Below are 21,850 nucleotides of genomic sequence, written 5' to 3' on the forward strand. Positions count from 1 at the left end.
CCATGTCAACTTTACCTAACGTTTCCTTTTAGTGAGAAATTTATAGTCTAATAGACAGACTGTGCAGTGTTGGGATAAATTTACAAGCTCTTCTGGATAAAGGATTTGTTATAGTAGGATCATCTAAGTATGTCTTTTCTTAACTCACGCCAAAGTGTACGTACTAAGACACATCACATTTTAGAAAATGAGATTAGTATAAGAAAGGAAAAAGAAGATTATATAAACACAGAAGAAAAATCTTTTATATCCTACTTTGTCTGTAAAGAAAGTAAATCAAATTCACATTTTCAAGCTTTGTTATCCTCTAATCTTCTGCTTTATCTTCCTAGAATCAGCTGAATTTCACAGAGTGCAAATTTGCATCCACTATTCCAGAGAAAATCTAATTAGATATATTCCAGGGTCACAAAGCACAGACACACTAATATCTAAAGGAAATTTGCATTCTACTGATAAAACCCACAGTAATTAAAAAATCCTTTATATTAATTCCTCATATTAAATGAAACATTTTTAATTCTGGAATAGTATGGGTGGTAGTTATCTATTACTGAAAAAATCAGCTATTAAGTGCTCACGAATGACATGGCCAGGAGTACTATTATATTACAGAAGAACAAAAAGCTAATATCAGTATTTTTCCATGGAACTTGTATTAAATTTTGTGCACAACATCCCCTTTCAAAGTCATCCCAGAAGTCATTCTTTTTTATAAATGAACATCTATGTATCATAAACAGTGCCTCGGTGGTTTCTTTTTCAAAAGCCACAGTCAATTTTAGTAGCATATTTAATAAGATAAGATAATGGAGGAAGACAGTTAAGTACATGCTTCATCAAAGCTTGCACTGCCTCGTGTATAAGAAGTACTCTGCCCACCACCACGCAAACGCTAATTAATGCTCTTAGTATTAAGTCTCCTGCTCCTTTTAGTGTTTCACTTCAAAGAAGTCCTGCATCAATACATAAGTGTTTTACTGTCTTTTAACGCTGCCAAACTGGTTGAAACCTTTTTTGAAGACTATTCCCTAATCTCTCCTATCAAGGAAATGTACTGTGAGCATTTCATTTTCTAAAACTTTCCCCTCTGCTTATCACTGCAGACGCCGTAATGTACAACCACCTACTGTTCTAAGAAACAAAGGTGCTTCTGCAGTTGTGACTTCCAACCTAATCAAATCAAATCAAAGTAGGTCCCCAGCCACCAGACGGATTCTTCCCACCCGGTCCCCAGAGAGCCCTGTGACATGTAAATCACTTGACACTTTCCAGGAGGATGCTGTTCCCTACTACGAGCCCGCAGCACACCATCACTGATTACTCCTTCCGCACTTAGAGAGACAGACAACATGCTTATTTATACTGACACTTTTAAACTAGCTTATTTTCCCACTATAAAAAGTCATTTCTATGAAAGACTTCTGCAGCAGGAAAGAAGGCAGACTGGGAATGAAGAACACCCTGTTCTCCACAGAATCATTTTTATTTTAAGTCATGCAGATGGGGTACAGTATACTAAGCCTGCTTAGTACAAAAAGGTAAAAAATACTGCACAGAGATGTGCTGCACCTAAATGGGTGTTAGGGGGTCAGACATATATCTAAAAAAAAACATTTTGTAACGATAAAACAAAATGAAACATCTTCCTTAAGAAAACACAAATTTGAACATGGCAAATTAGCCATATATTTTATATTTTTATTTTTATTTTTTTATTATTTATTTTATATATATATTTATTTAATTTTATATATTTTATAATTAAACAATCAGAATATAACATCTCAATTAAGTAAATTTGGCCAACACGATAGTAGATTTAGCAGTTAATTAATCTACACTTTTAATGCCAGCATCTACTCATCTACAAAAAGTCTGCGAGAAGCTTGTCAAGAAACCCCAAAAGAATTTTTACCACAGAGAAGAAAGTGTAAGCTGTGCAATGAGTCTGATGTATTGCACAGATGCTGATTATACATGGTAATAAAATTGACAGCTCTTCTTTGCATTTTCCCCATCTGCTTTTAAAGTAAATGGCAAAAACAGCTGTCAGAAAACAGAAAATAGATTTCAGTGATGGGATTCAGTGCAGCTCCTGAATCTGAAGAACTGCAGTACACAGCCAACACATCTCTCATCATGTGCAACATCTGCCAGGTTTTGGGGTTTTTTTGTTTGTTTTTAAAATAAGGAAACAGTAATGGTCTCCCTTTGCTACAGGAATCCTTGAGGCTATTAAACAAAGTACCTCTTTTTCTTTCTTAACAACTGCACCTCCAGAGTGCTTATATCCACTAAACATTGCTTCTAACTTTAGCAGCAAAAGAATTCTGTTGAAATCTGTGATATCATCCATGTCTAACAAAACAAAAGATGCATTTTGAACGACTGTATTACTTGCGCTTTAGAATTTCAGGCTCTAATTCTGTGTATTAATAAATCTGGTTGACAGTTTCCTAAATATTTGCGTATAAAGGATCACTGTCAATGTTGCCCTAAAGCTTGCCAAACTGTTAACATCCAGCCTAATTGTTCTATCAAATATTTCCTCAAGGGATTGATTGTAAATGACAGATGACTCCTTAGTCTGCATTACATCAAAAAAGTAACAAGAATTGTCATTCTAAAGCTATTAAACAATTCATCGCATTTATTCAAAAGCAAGTCCCAAACCTGCATTTGTTTAATTTTTCATCACAGAAAGGTCCGTCTCGTGCTCTGAACCCTACAGCACCATTAATGATGATAGGCTTTACATTCCTTAATGGTTACAGATTCATTTTGTAGGCAAAACGCACCACTTCTTAAAGAATTACTTGCTCAGTACTTTGGCATCTGTCAGAGCGTGGCTTCAGTGAAATTAGCCTGAGTCACCTACAGTAAAGTTAAAGCCTCTCTAATTAGCCTATTTTTGATGAGAGTTGTTATATTACAAAAACTACTCAAGCTGTTCAGAGAACTGCATTAAGTTCACAAGAAATAGATGCAATCCTGCTATACTCTTGGCTTATCACAAGCAGTGACTTGTCAACCTCTTCTCATCGAGCAGAAACACTAGCTTGAGAATCCCACCGTTGTGCAAGACAGACAAGGTGGCAGAGTCCTTACCACCTGTTGAACAATACATGGACTTAAACCATACATTTGCCACAAAAATGTAAATAAAGTTTTCTAAAGGAGAACACTTTTCACAAGTGGTTGCTGCATACCGGACCATTTATTTAGCAATATGTAAATAATGAAGAAAGCATTTCATTGATGATGAAATAAAAAGTAGTGAGAAGTCAGTATCCATAGTTTCTTTTACAGCAGCTTCACTCACAGTATTGCTGAGGAAAAGTTATCAGTGGTGAAGAGCCATATGTGAAAACAAATTCTAAGAGTAACAACACCTTTGGAGTGTGGCACAGCTGTCAGAGATCTAGGAGGGTTTTTCTGGAAGAGCTAGATGGGCCTTCTCCAGCTTCCCTTCATGCTGTATAAAATATTCACTTATTCCACGCTTGAGTTATTTTCTTTCCCTCGGCAGAGTACAGAGAAGTCCCTCAAGGTGCCTCTTCTACTTCAATACCCACCAGAAACTTGCACAAAACCCCCAGAGGTGGAACGGTGTTCATTCTAGCCAGTACCTACTTCCAGCGTCTCTGGAAACCAGCACTGGTTTCACATGTTTCTTCTCCTGTTGTGTTCTGTGTCTCTACGTCCTCTTATCCTCTATCTTATCCTCTGCCCTCTGAATTTAATTAGTTTTTAAGATAGGACACAGGGGTATGACGAAATCAAAGACGTGAACTATGGCAGCATAGAACACATGCTAATAGACAACAGACTAAATATTCTACCTACAAAAATTGCTATGTCTGACAACTAAAATAAGAAAGGTGTTGGGGTTTTTTTTGTTGTTGTTGGTTTTTTTTTTTTTTTCAAAAAAACATAAAGCCACATGATTTACCAGTAATTTTCAGATTAGGAAGACATTTGAGTAAGAGCATGACAAATCATTTCTCTCGTGCGTGTTAAGCAGACAGGATTAGCTATCAAATTAGCAAAACCATCTATTTTTGAAGCAGTCAAATGGAATATATTTTAAGTTTTGCCTACGAAATATTAAGGTAGGAAACCCAAAGGGAAGTTAAATGAAATCTGTATTGGCAAATTAAACATAATAAGGTAAAGAAGTTAATACCTCAATAGATTCCTTCGCCCAATTTTAATTCGTTTCACAATTATTCAATACATTCTGCCACGGATAATACATTTTTCATTATTCACATGTGATGATTGTGTTTTAATATGCATATATGATATGAAAGTTCTTAAGATTTCAGGAAATTTCCACATTTTTGATAAAGAAAACAAACATTTTGTTTTATATTGCAATGAGCATAAATACTGGTTTTGCTAAAAAACACTGACCTTCCCACAATCAAAAAGAAAGTGTATAGGGAGAACTCTACTCACACCATTGATGCCACAGATGACCAGTCTAAACCGAGTGTCACTTAGGATAAGGAGTGGCAAGTCATAAAACCTTTCTAGCAAAATTATAAAGTAGGGTTAGGTTTATTTTCATGCAAAGATTTTCAGAGTTAATGGCCGTATTTGCCTTAACAGACTAAACAGGGTGGCCTTTAAAATTAGGTGCAGCAGTATGTGGGAAGGTTCAGTCATGGTGTATATTGATACTAAAATTTTAGTTTCATGTCAGCTATTTCGCACCAGATATTTCCATTTCATTGGGTTCCCTTTTTGGTCCTCCTCCGTATGTAAAGCCATACTCCTGTGAATTCTTTTGAAAAAACTTCTAGGGAAAAGGTAAGAGTATAACTAATACATTGTAACTAATAATAACGCATCTGAAAATCATATGCTCTTATTTGATAAAAGCGTCTGGACATAAAAATGCAGTAACTTTAATCAAAACAGAAGCAAAAGCTCTATATTTCACCGAAAAGCAGAATGCCTCCCTAGTCCACTGGTAAAAAATTGAATATCAAGTCCAATGCATTAGTCAGGATTGGTCTAAAAACATTGGTCTTAAAAATCTCTGGGAAGGGAGGAAGATAAGAGAATATTTGAAGAAAAGTACACATGAAGTACAGTTGAAAAGAAGCATATACAAGAAAAGTTAATTTTAAAAACATGGCAGCTATATGAAGCTTCTCAAAAGTTTGGAATGTTGGATTAAGAGCTGAGAAAATATTAGCCAGATCACGTGAATTTGTCAAAGGGGCACTTCGCGAATAGTAATGTCTCCACAAGGCACATAGTTATGCATCTTTTAATGTACTTTATTTCAATTCAGCAATTTCCGAAAATTCAAAAACTGTCACATTTTTCTGGCTTCTGACTGACCAAAGTATGTATCTGTATTCATAAGCAAATGAATACTATAATAATTATCATATTTTTTTAATCCATAAGTAGACATCATCTTTTCACTTGACACCTGCATACACCGGCAGTATTATATGTATGCATTTGTTATGTCAGGAATTAAGAAAAGATTTTGATAAATCAGAAAAGTTGCAAAAAGATCCATAAGAAAAATGAAATGGTTGTGAAACATTTTACAGTAGGACCAAAGAGACCCATCTCCTTAGGGCAGCACTGGAAGATTAACACATATTTTCTGGAAAAAGATAAATACGATTGGAGAGCATTCTTGCAACCTACTAAAAATCTTAACAATACACAATGAAACAAGACCAATGACTATGTATACATATGTGTGTGTGTGTATATATATACAGACCAACTTGGCAAAACCTTTCCAGAACTTCACTGGATGTGTAAGACCAGCTTAACTGCTTAAGAGGTAAGTGATATTTATGAGCTAACGTTCTGTATAAGTCCCAAAATGATCAATGTTTTGATTTAAACTAGAAAGCAGAAACAAATGCAGAGACTGGAAAACAATCATCAATTTAATGTCTTGTAACTTATCGCATCCGCCCCTCAGCATTCAGACCCATTCCTTCCAAGCTACGAAGATGCAGGGTTCGCTCTCATTTCTGTCAGGCTACTGTAGATAGCCAAATCACACTTTGAGCTGCTAAAAATAGAGAAAGCTGCCTTATCTCTCACGTTTCAGAGTTTTCCTGCTCTGCGAGTCTTTGAATTGTCTTCAATAAATGTGTCCAAACCCTTCCCAAGTGACTTTTCTCTGTAAAGGGTCATCCCTAGAATCATCTTTGCATCTCACTGTAAGAGTCTCTCTGCTCACTATTTATTTATTGAAGGCTGTACTTGGGACTTTTAGCTAGGGATGAATTTTAAAAGACAAAAGAAATGGTGAAACTGTACACATGCCAAGCTTAGCTTGGAAAAGATACAAACATAGAGTTCCCAGTTCTCAAATAAAATTCTGCATTTACGCAAAGCACCTCCCCAGTGTCTGCAGTGTGATCAGGTCACTCGTCACTCTATCTTGGTTAAGTCCATCTGTCAAGTTCAGTTCTGTCAGATCTCATTTCCTTTCCCCTCTTTTCCTTCTTCTTTTCGCCCTTTCTCTCCTTTCCTTTTTTTTCCCCCCTTCTTCTTTAATATAATTTGAGTGTTACTGTGAGAAGCAATCTCAAGAGCTTTTAATCCTGCTTAATATCACATGGCTCACAAAGGTGTAGTTGAGTGCTTGGCATAATACACAATCATTAATCAACAGACTTATGAAAACAAAGTATAAGGGAGAATGAGATGGAGGAAGATGAAAACATGAAGAAAAATAGCAGAAATCAGGAAGGTAAGATGAGACAAGACTGAGGGGAGAAATTAGGAAACTCATGGGAAATGTAAATAAAGTTATCATGAAACAACTGTACAGCTTCTAGTTTTGGCATTCAGACATTAGAAAGCTCCATTCACAAGAAAGAACAACTTTATCCTGAAGGCCATGGTCACTAGGAAGCCAGTGACTTTCCGCTACACTGGATTATGAAGGTGAACTGTTAAATTTCCTCACTCCTATTTGCTTTTTTCATTTCATATATTATGCGGTTTAGGGTCTTTTCTGCCCCTGACAAAGACTAAAATTATTTATACAACTGTTGCTTAGTTAACAGTGGCAATGCTCCAGTCACCCTCCCCTCCAGCAAACCTTCCTCCTCCCCAAAACACCATTGTAGTGACTGCTAGCCTTCTAAAACACAAGGAGATTTAATTAAGTTCTTCCTTTGATTACTTAAGCTGTTTAATATAAATGAAAATCAATTTAATTCCATGCTTGTTTGCTTTAATAATCATTTATACAAAGCTGTGGTCATCAGAGCAGGTAATCCTCCCCCCCTTGCTTAGAAACACTTATTGCAATTGTATTTATTTTCTTTAATTCATAATACTACAGTAAGGAAAGAGGTTTTAGAACCACTTTGACTGGTATTCAAGCCACAGAAGAGAACAGAAAATCAGAAGAATGCAAGAGCAGCATTTTCAAAAGGTAGTCCAAGCTCATTAATGGCTTTTTGGCCTATTCTTTTGAAATAATAGCCTGTCACTTACACCATTCTGAGAGAAGGTACCAGTACAACTAATAGAATTGTTGCTGGGTGACTATTTGTAAGGGTTCTGATTGTCTGTTTGAACACGTGGCAAAAAGCCTCTGTTTGAAGGGAACCAGAGTTATTTCTGCCGATCATTCAATGAATTTTCACGCAGAAGGTGAATTCTGAAATGCAACCAAGTGAAAAGAGATTAACGGTGCTGAAAAACTAAAACGTGGAAGAAATGCCTGCATAGAGGCTGATAAATGCTATCGCCATTAGAAAGGCTATACTTTCTAAAACCAATTAAAGTAATAGTTTTGAACCTTAAGAATGACCTTTAATGGCTTTAATATATGAACTGTATGACAAAGGAGGAAAGCGCTAGGTGCATTATACCCCTGGAGTTGGTTAAGCTCAATAGACTGAACACGCCACTGAAAGAGCATCACATAAAAATTTCTGGAAAAGGGGAGAGGTTTAAACAAAAAATGTAAATCAACTCAAATTATGATGTTTCTAATGAATGAATAAATGTACCATGCTTTGCTTAAGTCAATGGAAAAAGGCTAAAGTAAGGCATGCTAACTAACAAATAGCTGAAGACTATTAATATGTAACATTTATGGGGAATGTATTTTACCTCATAACGTTTACAATATAGACAAATAATAGAGCTATGGGAAATTTTTTTAAGTTCCCAAGATGTTTCTTGTAGGTCACTCAAAGTATGAAACCTTTTCATTTGGCCCAGAGGCAAAGGTGCATCTCTGCACCTTCTTAATTCTGTGCTTCCTGCAGAATTAGTAGGTGCACTAAAAAAACTGGGGGAGTCCAATGATATATTTTTTTTAAATCCATATGGAATATAAAGTATTTCTTTCTCAAATAATATCACATTTATCAGACAGACCCTGGAGAAAAAAAAAGCTTAGGTATTCTTATTTAGCTGTGTGTGAGTTTATGTAGATAATAAAAAGGAGAATTAATTTTGCAGGGAGGGTGTAACTGGTACAGATACAATTGTACTAAGTCAATAAAGATTAAGAATTACATTTACTGAGATGCTGAATACTTAATTTTGCTCTGAGCTTTATCACACCAGAAGGCAAAAAGAGAGGACCACCACAGGCTTTATTCCCCTTCCACTTCCACTGGCAGCAACCTGGAGATAAGCAGTGCTGTTACTGAAGGCATCTTCCCAAGGGGCACTCGGCAGACAATGCACTGCCTGCTAATTGACTTCACGCAATGAGAATTGCTAGTTTTAGCCAACTGACTTCTGCACCAATTGAGAAGTCAGACAGAGCGGTACGACAAAACCCTCTCAGCAACACCCTGATGCTTACTGGTAAATTCAACTGCACTGGAATGAAACAGCATTCGGCAACTGGCTCTGCCTCCTCCTACTCCCACCCTCACAGAACACCTGCTGTTCCTCAACCACATCAGCTTCCAGCACAAACTCATTTTCTTCAGTGGTTTAGGCTATTACACCAAACTCAGAGACAAGGAGGCTGCAGTGCAGTGCAAGCACATAGTCTCCTGGCCAGCTCTGCTAGAGAAGCAGTAGCCATCAGCGGAGAAGACAGCTCCTACTGTCTTAAAATGTCATCCCAAAAGAGTTGTCCAGCAGAACTATCAAGGCAATGCAAAGTCATGACATCAAGAATTGGACTCAAAACAGAAAGCCTTTTCTTTAACTTTTCCTGGAAGTGCTAACTCAGAGCTTCAACATGCAACATTTTACTGAATTGAAACTATCAATGTTTAATACTTAAGAATTTCAATATTCCATTTAAAGGGGATTTTAGCACATCATTATTTAGAAACACATTAATTTATCCACCCCCTGGGAAAAAAAAAGGCATAAAATTGTCAACATGGAATACACACTTTAAACCTGCAGTTTAATTATACACACCAGAAGGACACAGAATAACAACATTATTAACACCACTTAGATTTTATGCAGCATTGTCCCAGATGGACTGACAACATAACAAACAAAAAGTATTTTCATGCAGAAACAGATCAGACAACATTTTATGTAAAAGAATTTTGTGTTGGGCAAAGAGGAAGAAATCAGTGCTTCATAGGGTGCTGAGGAGTTGAATAAGGTCAGGCTTCCCGTTGAGACAAAGGATGGAAGAAATGCGTGGAGAGCATGGTAAAACATCACAAAGCCATGAGCATGTGATGAAGGCGATAAGAACAAAGAAATAAGAGCTAGAAATGCATGGAAAAATGACATCCCACAAAAATAAGTTGTGAAATTTTAAGTATCTCTATAAAGGAAGGCTGACAATAAAGTGTAATGTCAGCTTCACAGGAACAGGTTATTCACATGAGAATAAAGCAAAGACAAAAGGCAGGAAAGACGCAGGGCCCAGAGGTGTTTATGGAACATGAAGCTGGCTGAAGCATAACATGCCAGGTTGGTAGTACTCAGCTCTGGATTCTGCAAATGCAGCCTACAAACAGGTCACAACACTGTAGGGCTGAGAAAGCTGTCCAGAGTAAGAGAATTTGAAAATATCATGGATTTTTTAAATGTTCCTGTTAATGTTTAGCAAATCAGATGACCACGTTCAGTTGAAAATGCAGAAAAAGACTGACAAATATGGAAAAGTACTGAAAAGATTGGACAACACCTGGCACATGTAAAATAGAAGTACAATGCCAATTTTCTTGTGGTGTGCACAAGAAGCTGGTAATGGTAGTATTATAAAGATGAGTGAATAAATAATAATTTGGCTGTTAAAGCCTGTACGTCCTTCAGGAAACAACAGGGATCCAGCACATTTCTCTTTCCCTCTCTCCCTGAGAACTGGGGAGCTCCTGCCAAAGCATGTGCTTAAAATGGTGATTAAGATAATGAAGCCACGTGTGTGGGAACTGTGTATCGGTGGTGAAAACACAGTGCCCACTGTACCCTTCTCCCTCGCGTTCAGCAGCTCCTCAGCATTCTCCATGCTACCGTGACAGCATGGTCTCATCTCTTCAAATGTTTACTGTCAGCTACCATTTTGGCACACCGACAACATTATCACATAAGGAATAAGTGAAAAAACAGATTATTTTATGGGATAAAAGAATTCTTCCTAATCTAATCTAATCTAATCTAATCTAATCTAATCTAATCTACTCTATTCTAATCTCAAGGGGTTACTATAAACAAACAGTTGCAAAGTACTTTAAAAATGAAGCTTTAAAACATTTTTTATTGTATGCTAACAATATAGGAATGTCATAATCTTTTTGCATATTGAAGTTTGTTAAAAGCAGAGAGGACGGAAGTCTTTCATAGAGCAGCTTTAAAAAGTAACATACAACTGGATTCAATGTTCAGAAATGTCTGTGGATGGAATAAGAGGATTACATCTAGGAACTTCTGGTTCCTGACAAAACTGTAAGAGCTAAGAAAAAAGGCCTAGGACCTTTCATGGATAGTTCATGGAACTAAATTCATATATCCATGCATAGTTCAATGGAACACATGGTGCAACATGTACTAGCATTTAAAGTGAATATTAGGTTGCAAAAGGCAAGTGAAAGAAAACTCAAATTGCATTAATATAAAGTGATGGTTCACTATCATCTGGAATATTGTATTCAACTCCGGTCATTGCAGGTCAAAAAAATTCAGAAAACAAAGAGTCCAGAGAAAAAGGAAGAGGTTAATTAAGACATGAAAGGTTTTGGCATCCAAAAGGATTGAATGGATTTGGAACAGTTAGTTTAGAGAAGAGATGAATGAAGGTAGCATGCTAAATAGAAGGTGGCAGGACAAATTATGAACCTAAATGCATTTTCCCTCCCTCTGCAAAGACAAGGGAAAATTAATGGAATTTTAAAAGACTATATTTTAAACTGGAAGATTTTGAGTGCAGCTCCTCCCCCAAAATTTATTAGCTTACAATAACGTGAAGATTAAGAACAGGGTTTAAGGCAAATTGGATGTTTCAAGTAAAACCTTATTTTGCTGAAAGCTATGCAAATTTTCAAGTTTTAGAAAAAGAATTCCAACACACATTGGGAACAAGAAAAATATTTGTCCTATGGGTATTTTACTTCTGAAGTTGTATATTGCTGTTTCCAAAACATTCTTCAGGGAAAACTGATGTGGGCCAGGGTGGAGTGCTGGTTTGATCCAGCCTTGTACACTTCCCTCACCTCCATTATCGATAAAATCCTTTTTACTCCATAAAACATTCATTCTCCAGCCTCTTCTCTCTCTCTCTCTCTCATTTTCTTCGATGCTAAGATAGTAAATATACCTGCTACCCATGACATTCATAAAAACCCTATCACTAATTATTTTCCTCACATTAAAGCAATCAGTACAGTGTAAAACTTTCCCTTACAACCATTAAATATATGCTTGTAAAAATTTCAACTCCTCTTCAACCTACTGACAAGGAAGCAGCAAAGATCACGTGAATCTTGTCAAATACTCACTAGATCCTCTACTGTAATTCTTCCACTCAGTTTATCCCTCAGTTTCGAGCCTTTCATGTGCCTTATTTTATTTCTTTGTTTTCCTGTACATTTCTCTCCTTACCTTCCACTCAACTGCAAAGTTTTGGTCTCACTGTATGGTAAGTGCAGCCTACCGCTGGCTCAAATCATATCTCAATCCTTCTGTCTACTTTACTTAAAAGCTAAGTCAAACATTGGAGTCCAGTTTTCTCATCGCACTGGCATTCACTGGTATGTATCTATTTAACATAAAATAATTACTGGTTTGGCTTTCTAATGTTCTGTCTCTTCTGGTACCAGACTTTGAATGAACGTATGTTCATATGCCTCATGGCATGAATGATGTTATTTAACTCTGCAAAAGACTGTGATCTGCTATTTTTTTAGCCAGCACTTACAAACTAGACACAATACAGATAGGTATCAGATAGTTTACACTGTGTCACTATAAACTCTATACACTATAAACTATATACACAGTAGCACACTACATATACTACACATATTTATATGAGCACACACACACATATTTATCTATATTAATGGGTCTTTGAGCAGCCTGGTCTAGTGGGAGGTGTCCCTGCCCATGGCAGGGGGGTTGGAACTAGATGATATTTAGGGTCCCTTCCAACCCAAACCATTCTATGATTCTGTGATTTCTTTGGGAGTGATGACACTTAAAATAAAGATTCAGAAACACCCTTGCAATCTCTAGCACCAAATTTCTCAAGGGAGTACAGATGTTAACAGCAGGTACATCCACTAAACTATGTTGGTCTAGAAGATAGTGATGCAAAACTCAGTCTTCCAGTATCTGTGATTGCCATTCAGTGGTTAAATCCAGTGGTTAGCACTAGTTATCAGCACAAATGTAGCGGGGAATGTTTGAGACATACTCCTTACTTCTTTCTTGTAATAATTTTCCCTCTTCTCTATGCACACAGATGTACATATGCAAGTAAAAAAGCCAGTACACAACTAGTTAAATAAAGAAAACATTCTGTGCAGCCTTCTCAGGCACTGTGCATGGATTTTCTAAGTAGTCCCTTTATTTGCAAGCAGAGTGGGTTTTTTTCTGAGAGGGGTGAAAGGTAGAAGAGTGTTTGTATTATATAGCCGAATGACTGAATTGGGTCAGGTAAGGTCAGCCAGGTCAGTCTTAACAGCAGTAATAATGAACTGACAGATGTGATTATTATTCACACCGTAAGAAGAAACCACAGTATTTCTAATTCTGTGAAGTTCAAAAATACAGGTCAGATATCAACAAGACATGGGACTGCCATAGAACTGTAAAATTCTACTTTATCTTTTAAAATCTCATTGCGGAGGCCTGATTTTTAAACTTTTAAGAAGATCTTGTATACAACAGGTAGACAGAGGTACTTTCACTTCAGGCACCCCCTCGCCTTCCTTACCCAAAATTCTTAACATCATCTTGTAACATCAAGCTGCTCACAAGGTTTTCATTCTGAATACTCTCTCTAACTCATTTACTTCTAGCCAGACACTCCTTGCCAGGCTGAAGGCACAGCTACTTTCCCACTGTTTCCCTAAAGGGAATTCCCAGTTTCCCTTCCAAAACACTCCCTCTGCCGTCCCCCGCTTAGAAAGATGCTCAATGTTGCCGAGTCCCTGCCCGTCTTGCCGGCAAGCTCGCCTTTTGGTTTTGTTCCTCCCCTGCACAGAAGACAATGTAGCATTAACTTTCCTTCTGTGCCCACACAACCTCTCAGTCACGTCACCCTTGAAGCCTGCAGGCCCTATAGCACCTTTGCTACGACTCTGCTCTATGGTCAGGACATGGTCATACATTTTGTAAATGCTTTTGCTGTAGATGACATGTCACACAACCTTATCAGCATGCATGCTCTTCTATCCACAGGTACTATGATATCAACACAAAGACTATACCACAGATCCCATTCAACCACCTTACTTTTGCCTTCTCAGACTACCTGCTGAGGACACCGCTTTAGCAGAACACTTATTATGGGTGGTATAGGTTGCTGATCTTTCATGCAAAGATATGCTTCTCGAATAGGGAGTCTGATGAATAAAGTGACTGAAAGCAAGTGTCGTGGTTTAGCCCCAGGAGGCAGCTCAGCCCCATGCAGCCGCTCGCTCACTGCCCCCACAGTGGGATGGGGAGAGGATCAGAAGGGTAAAAGTAGAGAAAACTCATGGGTTGAGATAAAAACAGTTTTAAAAATAGAGCAAAAGTTGTGTGCTCAAGCAAAGCAAAATAAGGAATTAATTCACTTCTTCCCATCGGCAGGCAGGTGTTCAGCCATCTCCAGGAAAGGAGGGCTCCACCACATAATAGTTACTTGGGAAGGCAAATGCCATCACTCTGAACGTCCCCTCTTCCTTTTCTTCCCCCAGATTTTATTGCTGAGCATGACGTCATATGGTGTGGAACATCCCTTTGGTCAGTTGGGGTCAGCTGTCCCAGCTGTGTCCCCTCCCAGCTTCTTGTGCACCCCCAGCCTGCTCGCCGGTGGGGTGGTGTGAGAAGCAGAAAAGGCCTTGACTTCGTGCAAGCTCTGCTCAGCAGTAAAACATCCCTGTGTTAGCAACACTGTTTTCAGCACAAATTCAAAACATAGCCCCATACCAGCTCCTATGAAGAAAATGAGCTCTATGCCAGCCAAAACCATCACAGCGAACAAGCCTGAAGGCAACGGGGTTTACAGCCCGCAGTGAAAAGCCACCCACTTGCAAAAAAGCAAGTATTCCCAGACTCTTTTAAAACCAGCTCATAATGCAGTTTTAACTATGGATTGTGAGTAGTACATACAAAACTAACTCATAAGAGAACATATGTCTTAAATATTTTCATATTCATATTCATGAATTTATACAAATAACAAAAATGAATGTATAGGAAAAAATGTTTTCTGCAAGTTCATGGGAAAAAAGTCAGATTACGCACATTTCGGTAATGGTTTCTGGAAGGTTTGTTGGGATCTCAGTAAGGCCTTTCCCACGACAGTCCACAATGTTGTTACTACAGGTGCATGCAGTGGGGCAATGCAAGACACTGCAGGATGGAGCCATGAAGGACTGGTGACCTGCAAAGGAAAAGAGTTTCGCGTAAAATTGCACAATACTGTCAAACAGTAGTCCAGTTTAGCTCAACAGTATAACATCACATTTTCCACTCCCTTGAAAGATTTAAGGCAGAACTTCTAAAATAAACATTGTTGCCTATCAATACTTTTGAATTGCGTTAATTTAAATACCCAATTAATAGCAACATGTTGATACAATACTGAGAAATGAAAGACAAGTGCTCGATTACTGTGCTAGCATTACATCCTTTTTCAGCTTCTTTAGCTACTCACATTTAAAATCATCTTGTTAAAGAAGGCTAAGTGTGATCCATTTTTCAGGTATATTTTATTTATTCTGTGGTTTTAAAAATTAATTACTGATTTATTTCGTTTTCAGAATTTTGTGTACTATTAAAAATGCCTGTCCACAGAAAGGAATGAACTTTTCTACAAAGACCGAAGGTGTCCTGCTTGTTTTGTTCTGTTCTACAAATACTTATTTGAGTATAGTCCTTCAATTATATATCACTTATGACAATTTTGGAGTTATGACGTTTTCCTTCAGTCACACAAGAATAAATAAAACTTTGACTTCCCAGCTCATACTCTCACTCTCTGTGTTAGCTCAGCAGACTTCTTCCTCCCCCAATCTCCCATTCTTACTAACTCAGGTGGCTAATTTATATGACTGCCCCTTCCCGCCAAGTTCTTGTGCTGTATGTTAAACTCTGCATTTATACTTGCATTTAAACATAATCGCTTCATATTTAGGTATGTTTTCCAAAGTTAACAACCTATTCTATTTTCCTGCAAATAGACAGATTGCACATTTTAAAATATACTAATGCACCATTCTTGTACCGATTTGATGATACAGAATTGCTGTTTTGTAATGATACGGAAAGGCACAAAGGGATGAGAAAGGCTTGAAGCCCTCTTTTCTTTCTTTTTTTTTTAACTAAGGTAAAAAAAGCTAGAGACTGATTTGAAATTTTCAAGGAAAAAAACTTCTTGACTATGAAACCACAACTTAACCTAAGATCTCCCTTACTATATTTAATGTCATATATCAACATAGGAAGAGTTCACTGATAATGTAATTTGCAGCCAGAGTTGTTCCTACTTACGACCTCAAGTGACAACTGCTCAAGTTTTTAATTACTGAAAAGGTTGGTTGGTCTTTTGAGATACTAGTTTAAAATATAATAATTTGATTTCACATTTATTTATGCATTACAAAAGTACGAACAGCTGCCAGAACTAATAACACATACAACTCTTTTTATACTAAGAGGCAGGAAATATTTCACCTGCTTTTATTAAACAAAAATATAGTGATCCAGGGAGAAAACATGGTTATTCACCTTCCTCAAAACCAGCATTATAATGACCAAGTTATAAAACTGTTCTTGACACTTGGGCTCTGCAGCCCAAGATACATGAAGTGATCTTGTTAGGAACCCTTTAAAGTGTACATAAAACCAGAATTAATGGTAAGAATAGTGTTAGCATTTGCCATGCAAAGATGGCAGTGCCTTACACTTTGATGTCAGAGGCTGTTTAATAAGGACTAAGCAGAGATCTGTGCAAATTTTGGCATATTTGGCAATAGGCTTCTGGGGGTCTGCAGAAAATCAGCCCATAGAAACAACCCTGCCGAATCACTGAAAAGACAGATAGCTGTATTCATGTTGGGTTTTAACATTTGTGAGGAAACAATAGTCAAAGTTTACAGAAAATTTTCAATCTGAGTCAAAAAATATTTAAGTAAGAAAAATAAACTTGCCTTCTTCCTCATCTAGAAGATACGAATAAAGGAAAAAAATTGAATAGAGAAATTTGATTAGTAATGAACTGTTAGTCATTTCATTATTTCATATCAGAAAATAACCTGATGCACTAAAGCAATCCAATAACATTCAGAAAGTTACTCAGGGATTCAGAATATTATTTAAACTGCAGAAAATAACAAGAAAAAGCAACAACCTGTAAAGTTAAAACAGAATAATGTCTTATTACTGAAGGCCTTATGTTCTCAGCCAGTGCACCTTTTATTTCGTTTTCCACATCTCTCCCCCATAATTACACTTTTAGAAGGCTATATAATCTATGTGAATGCAGCATTTACACAAAATTTGTAAGGCCAGCAACACCCCCACACAAGATACAAATAGGGATAAAAATGCTTAGTTTATTTTTAAATAAACATTAATGCTCGGGTTATGCGAAAGCTAGCAAAAGTCACCATGCAGCACTAGCAATCACGGCTGAGCTGTCGGTAGGTGTGGTTTAAAAGAGGACTCGGTGAGTGAATCCGTTTCCCTTACCGCTGCAGACAAACTCCCGTTTTTGGACCTCGGCTACGTTGTGTCCCCGGAGGTGGGACGGCCCCATGCACTGGGTGTAGAGGCCGACCCGCGGCCGCTGCCGCAGCCAGTCGGACAGCCAGGCCAGGTGGCAATCACAGTAGAGGTTGTTGGAGTGAAGACGACTGCATGGAAAGAAACAGGTCAAGACTTTCAAATTAGGACGAGCAAACAGAAAAGGAACCCATTTTCCCAGCCCCGCCCTCCAGCAAGCAACTATGCCGATTTATTAATAAAAATTGTGAATGAGGTATCAATTTTTCACATCTTTCATTGAAAGTCTGGGAGTTAAATGCTAATAAATAAAACTATACAAGCAGCAAAATTACTTCTTATTTGTGGTTTAATTAATTGGGAAAAAAAAGAAGGCTTCCTAATAAAGTAACCTATCCGTGGTTTCTCTTCTCTTGTCTACTAGAAAGAAGTAAATATACAAGAGCTTGAAAGCTACCGTGGGACTCTTTAGACCAGATCTGTACGAACAGCGAATAAGAAAAAAATGGCTCAAGTAAATTGCCCTGTAGTGATAATATACTGTCAGAAAAAAAGAGTTAATAAAAGATTTGGTTTCCAATTAGATATATCTGTAAGTCTGGCCATTATTAGTCTCTATAGAAACAGCCTGCAAAATCCCTTTAACGGGTCATATTCATTTTCTGCTGAACAAGACAGAGTAATAACTCAATATAAAACACCTTCTTTCACATCCCTCTTCTGATTTCCTCTCTTTTTGTTTAAACACAGAAAGGGGGATTAGCTGCTTTTGGCTCCTAGGGACCTACGTTCTAAGCAACGCCTGAAATTAAAAGACCAAATGGCAGCAAGTGATGGAATTAAGTAAGTCGCCTCTCTGTTGGCAGGGTCCAACACAAGACCATGGCTCCTTGCCAAGTGGCAAAAAGCACTTTGCCATTGATAAAATATCAGACAAATGTATTCACTGAATTAGGTAAATTACTTTTCTCTGGCTTTTACATTTTCTCAAACTACAGAAAAGGATGTCCACCGCTATAAATCAAATCCTTACTCAGAATCATCCATAAGAGTAATGTCATTTTGGTCCCTTTTAGTTAATGTGCTCAATCCTGACTAAATAACTGGAAAGGAAGTGCAAGAAAATCATAATTTAGACAAGGGGTCTAATAAATCCATTAAAAAGCCAACTGTAAAGCAACATGAAATGGTTAACCAACATAAACAAAAGATTTTAACTCGCTTACATTTTTTTTTCCCCATAAATGACTAGGAATTAAAGGCAATGTATTTTCCTGCACTAATTCTTGGGAGGGTGCTTTGCAAACACAGCTCGCAATACGGCACAGTCATTCAGTGCAATCTGTGGCCAGCTGTAGGCAAGAACACCATTGCAAATCAGAACTAATGCCACTGAAATCAATACAGTTATACAAGCCTATTCTGACTGCAAATGGGATGGTACAGCTATAATCTAGGACTCTGTGTGTCCATTTTCTTTCGTTTCTAAACCAGATTTTCAAAAGATGGAATATCCCACCAAAAAAGTGTAAACGTTGCTAATTTGATTCACTGTAATTTGTGGTTCAGAATATAAACTGTATTTGAAGGTTTGAAAGAGGCACAAACATTCACATTTTGAAGTCTCAGACCCGAAAGAATGGAATGAAATTCTACTCTCAAAATATAACCGAGGCCACCAAAAGTCCATGGTCACCATAATTCAAGTACTCTTGTATTTGTCCAAGCAAGAATAGTTACAATTCTGTTATGAAATCAACTGAACTACTCACTGAAGTCTCTTCAGTTACGAAAGGTATGTTAACTCTAGTGAATAGCCCTATTGATTTCAGAACATTTGTGCAACCCAACATGCGTAAAAGAAAATGGACAGGCTCTTTGTAAAAGTAGTTTTTTAACAGTAAGAGCTACTCTTGAACTCTGATAGAAACATCCCATTCACTTTTGATTCCCACTTCACTGGAAAACCTGCTTGAAAGAGAGTCTCAGGACTAAACCGTGATACATTCTGGTTTTGCCACTCAACACAATATACGTTTATTCTTAGTTCAGTATAAACGCACAAAAGAAATAACGCCAAACTGTAACACTTGCATACACACTCTTTTCACTGTGTTTTGTTTTAGAAGCCTGAAGTGTTCTTCTGTGAAAGTCATAACCTCTAAAATTGGGGACCTTATTGTAAATGCTGACACAACTTTAATTATAATAGCACTACCAGATGACGCTATAATTTTATGTTACAAAGAATGTTGGAGAGCCAGTTTAGTTTAATTAGGTCTGCTAGCAGTACAGTAATAAAAGCATAAAGATTTCCCATTTATCACATCTGACAGCCAATCAAAGATCCTTCCATGTTCCTAAATGAAATGTGACCCATTCAATAGCTCAAAGTAAAACAAATTTTTGACTTTCAAAAAACATCAATTTCTTTCTCTATAGAGCTGTAACATACAAAAGAGAATCCCCCCTGCACCCATCTTTTTTGTTAGAAGGTGAAGCTTTTCTGTGACTGAATACAGCACTATGGAAAACCCAGTTGGGAAAAGGCCATGAAACCATTTTCATAGACTAATTCACCCCACATCCTAAAAAAGCTGGAAAAGGATGCAACTGCTTCTTTATCTCCTGAGCCCCAAGTATCAGCTTTGGGGTCACTTGTTAGCTTTATCTTTCAGAATTAGCTGCCATGCACACACAGACTTCACACTCATCAACCTCATGCTACATTAATATTGTTTTAACTGAGCTTTCTTTGCCTGTATACCTATTTATAGACCACTGACAAAACTTGATAGAGGTAAAAATGATATACAGGACTGATAAAAATGGCAGCCAGTTTCATTGGGACTACTTACAATGTTCTGAGTTTGGGCATGTGGTTGAAACTTGCCACGGACAGTCGAGTGATGTTGTTATTGTTGAGAGTGCTGCGAAGTCAAGAAGAAGCACGTTAACATGTTACAGTTACGTCACATTTATGACACTTTTAAAAAAGGCATAGCTCACGAAGATCACAGTGCACTGTTTTTACGGATAGGTATCAGGAAAAAAACCATGGTTTTAGATATACTTTCCCTCCCTATTCAATCCTTGGTAAAACACTATGGTTTGACCATTCCATTAGTAATCCTTAGTAATGTGAGGTCCCAGTAACCTATGACTTGCTTAAACAGAGGTTCCACCAATGTTGAGAACATCTATGGCATTCAAGCTAAGCTTGTCATCTTGATGTAAAAAAGAGAGTTCTTGGAGAAAATAACTAGATTCTAGGACTCTGATTTCTCTTTCTAGCTTCTGAGAGTCTGTATTTTTTGACAGAGGATGTAAGAGGATCCTGTTTTTTCCAAGATTTTTAGGAAAAGATTAACTCTGGGCTGCAATTAGATTTTATATGGAACAGAGCTGCTATAGATGATCCAGAGCTGCACAAACAATAGGGAAGCTTCTGCTACACAATGGAAGGAGTCAGGCATCTTAATACTTTAGTAAACTAATAATTTAAGTTTTAGATAAGGTCCCTGGAATTTGATATAGAAACTAGGAACAAATCTTAGCCAATTGTTGGCTAACACAGACCTGTCATACTCTGTGAGTGTAGTTTGTAAAGATCATGAAACTTTATGAATGATCCTGCAGTTAAATATTTTCTTTAGGCTGCAGATAAAATGCAAACAAGCTTGACTCCAGAACAAGGTAACAAGCGATAGAATTTACAGTTTTGACTTAGAGATTACTCATTTGAGCAGAATGAAGAATGTGCTCTGGGATTTTAAACACGTAACTGTGGCACTAAAAATTAATAATTCCCACGGACCAAATCTTTTTTCCCTTTTGAAACAAACAGTGTTTGACTTTTTTCTTTTTTTTTTTTTAACCACAAAGTGTAATTTTTGCTCATTTTGAATAAATTTTGAAGTACACTCTGATCTTAAAACACAGAAAGGTAAATTCGCAGCACCCCAATCAGGATCAGGCTACCCACCTCCACACTAACCAAGCAATTAATTACTGGTGCAATGTGCTGCATTTTACCTTTGTGTGCTTACTCATTCCACGTCCTAAATGTTTTCTTCACTGTGCATAAGGGATCTCCCCTGTGTGCCCTTAGGGCTTCATAAACAAAGAGGAGAATAATCAAAAGAAGAAGAAAAAGGGAGAATTGTGCCCTTTTCAAAACAGAACAAAAATGAAACAACAAAAAAATGGCCAAGTGGGTATATCCGCAAAAGGTCTCTTAATGAGTAAATGACAATCCGTAAATGTTGGCAGGATTTTCTTACAATGTCCCCATGAAAAATGACAGCTCCCTTAGTTCTTCCTGCACGACTTTTTACAAGGCTTCAAAATCATATCTTTTCAACGAAGGGAATGGAAATCGGTAGCTGTTAGCTGTTTAAAGAAGGTATATCTACAAATGTTTTAATTTTCAATTTTAGATTTTGATGTTTGCCTCCCTATTTTGTATATA

The 21,850-nt window shown here is 37.3% G+C and overlaps 1 protein-coding gene across 5 annotated transcripts in view; it reads right to left on the bottom strand.

The window, feature by feature from the left end:
- The window catches only part of SLIT2 (slit guidance ligand 2), a 266,165-nt gene that overhangs the window by 76,464 nt on the left and 167,851 nt on the right, over positions 1-21,850 (bottom strand). For all 5 annotated transcript variants that reach the window (XM_054202905.1, XM_054202906.1, XM_054202904.1 and 2 more), the window contains exons 7-9: positions 20,238-20,309; positions 17,347-17,510; positions 14,899-15,037 (exon numbers count right to left, since the gene is read on the bottom strand). In XM_054202905.1, the coding sequence (XP_054058880.1) occupies positions 14,899-15,037; positions 17,347-17,510; positions 20,238-20,309 (375 nt within the window). The remainder of the gene's footprint in view (positions 1-14,898; positions 15,038-17,346; positions 17,511-20,237; positions 20,310-21,850) is intronic.

The sequence above is a fragment of the Rissa tridactyla genome, chromosome 5, assembly GCF_028500815.1.
Source record: "Rissa tridactyla isolate bRisTri1 chromosome 5, bRisTri1.patW.cur.20221130, whole genome shotgun sequence".
NCBI classification, from domain to species: Eukaryota; Metazoa; Chordata; class Aves; order Charadriiformes; family Laridae; genus Rissa; species Rissa tridactyla.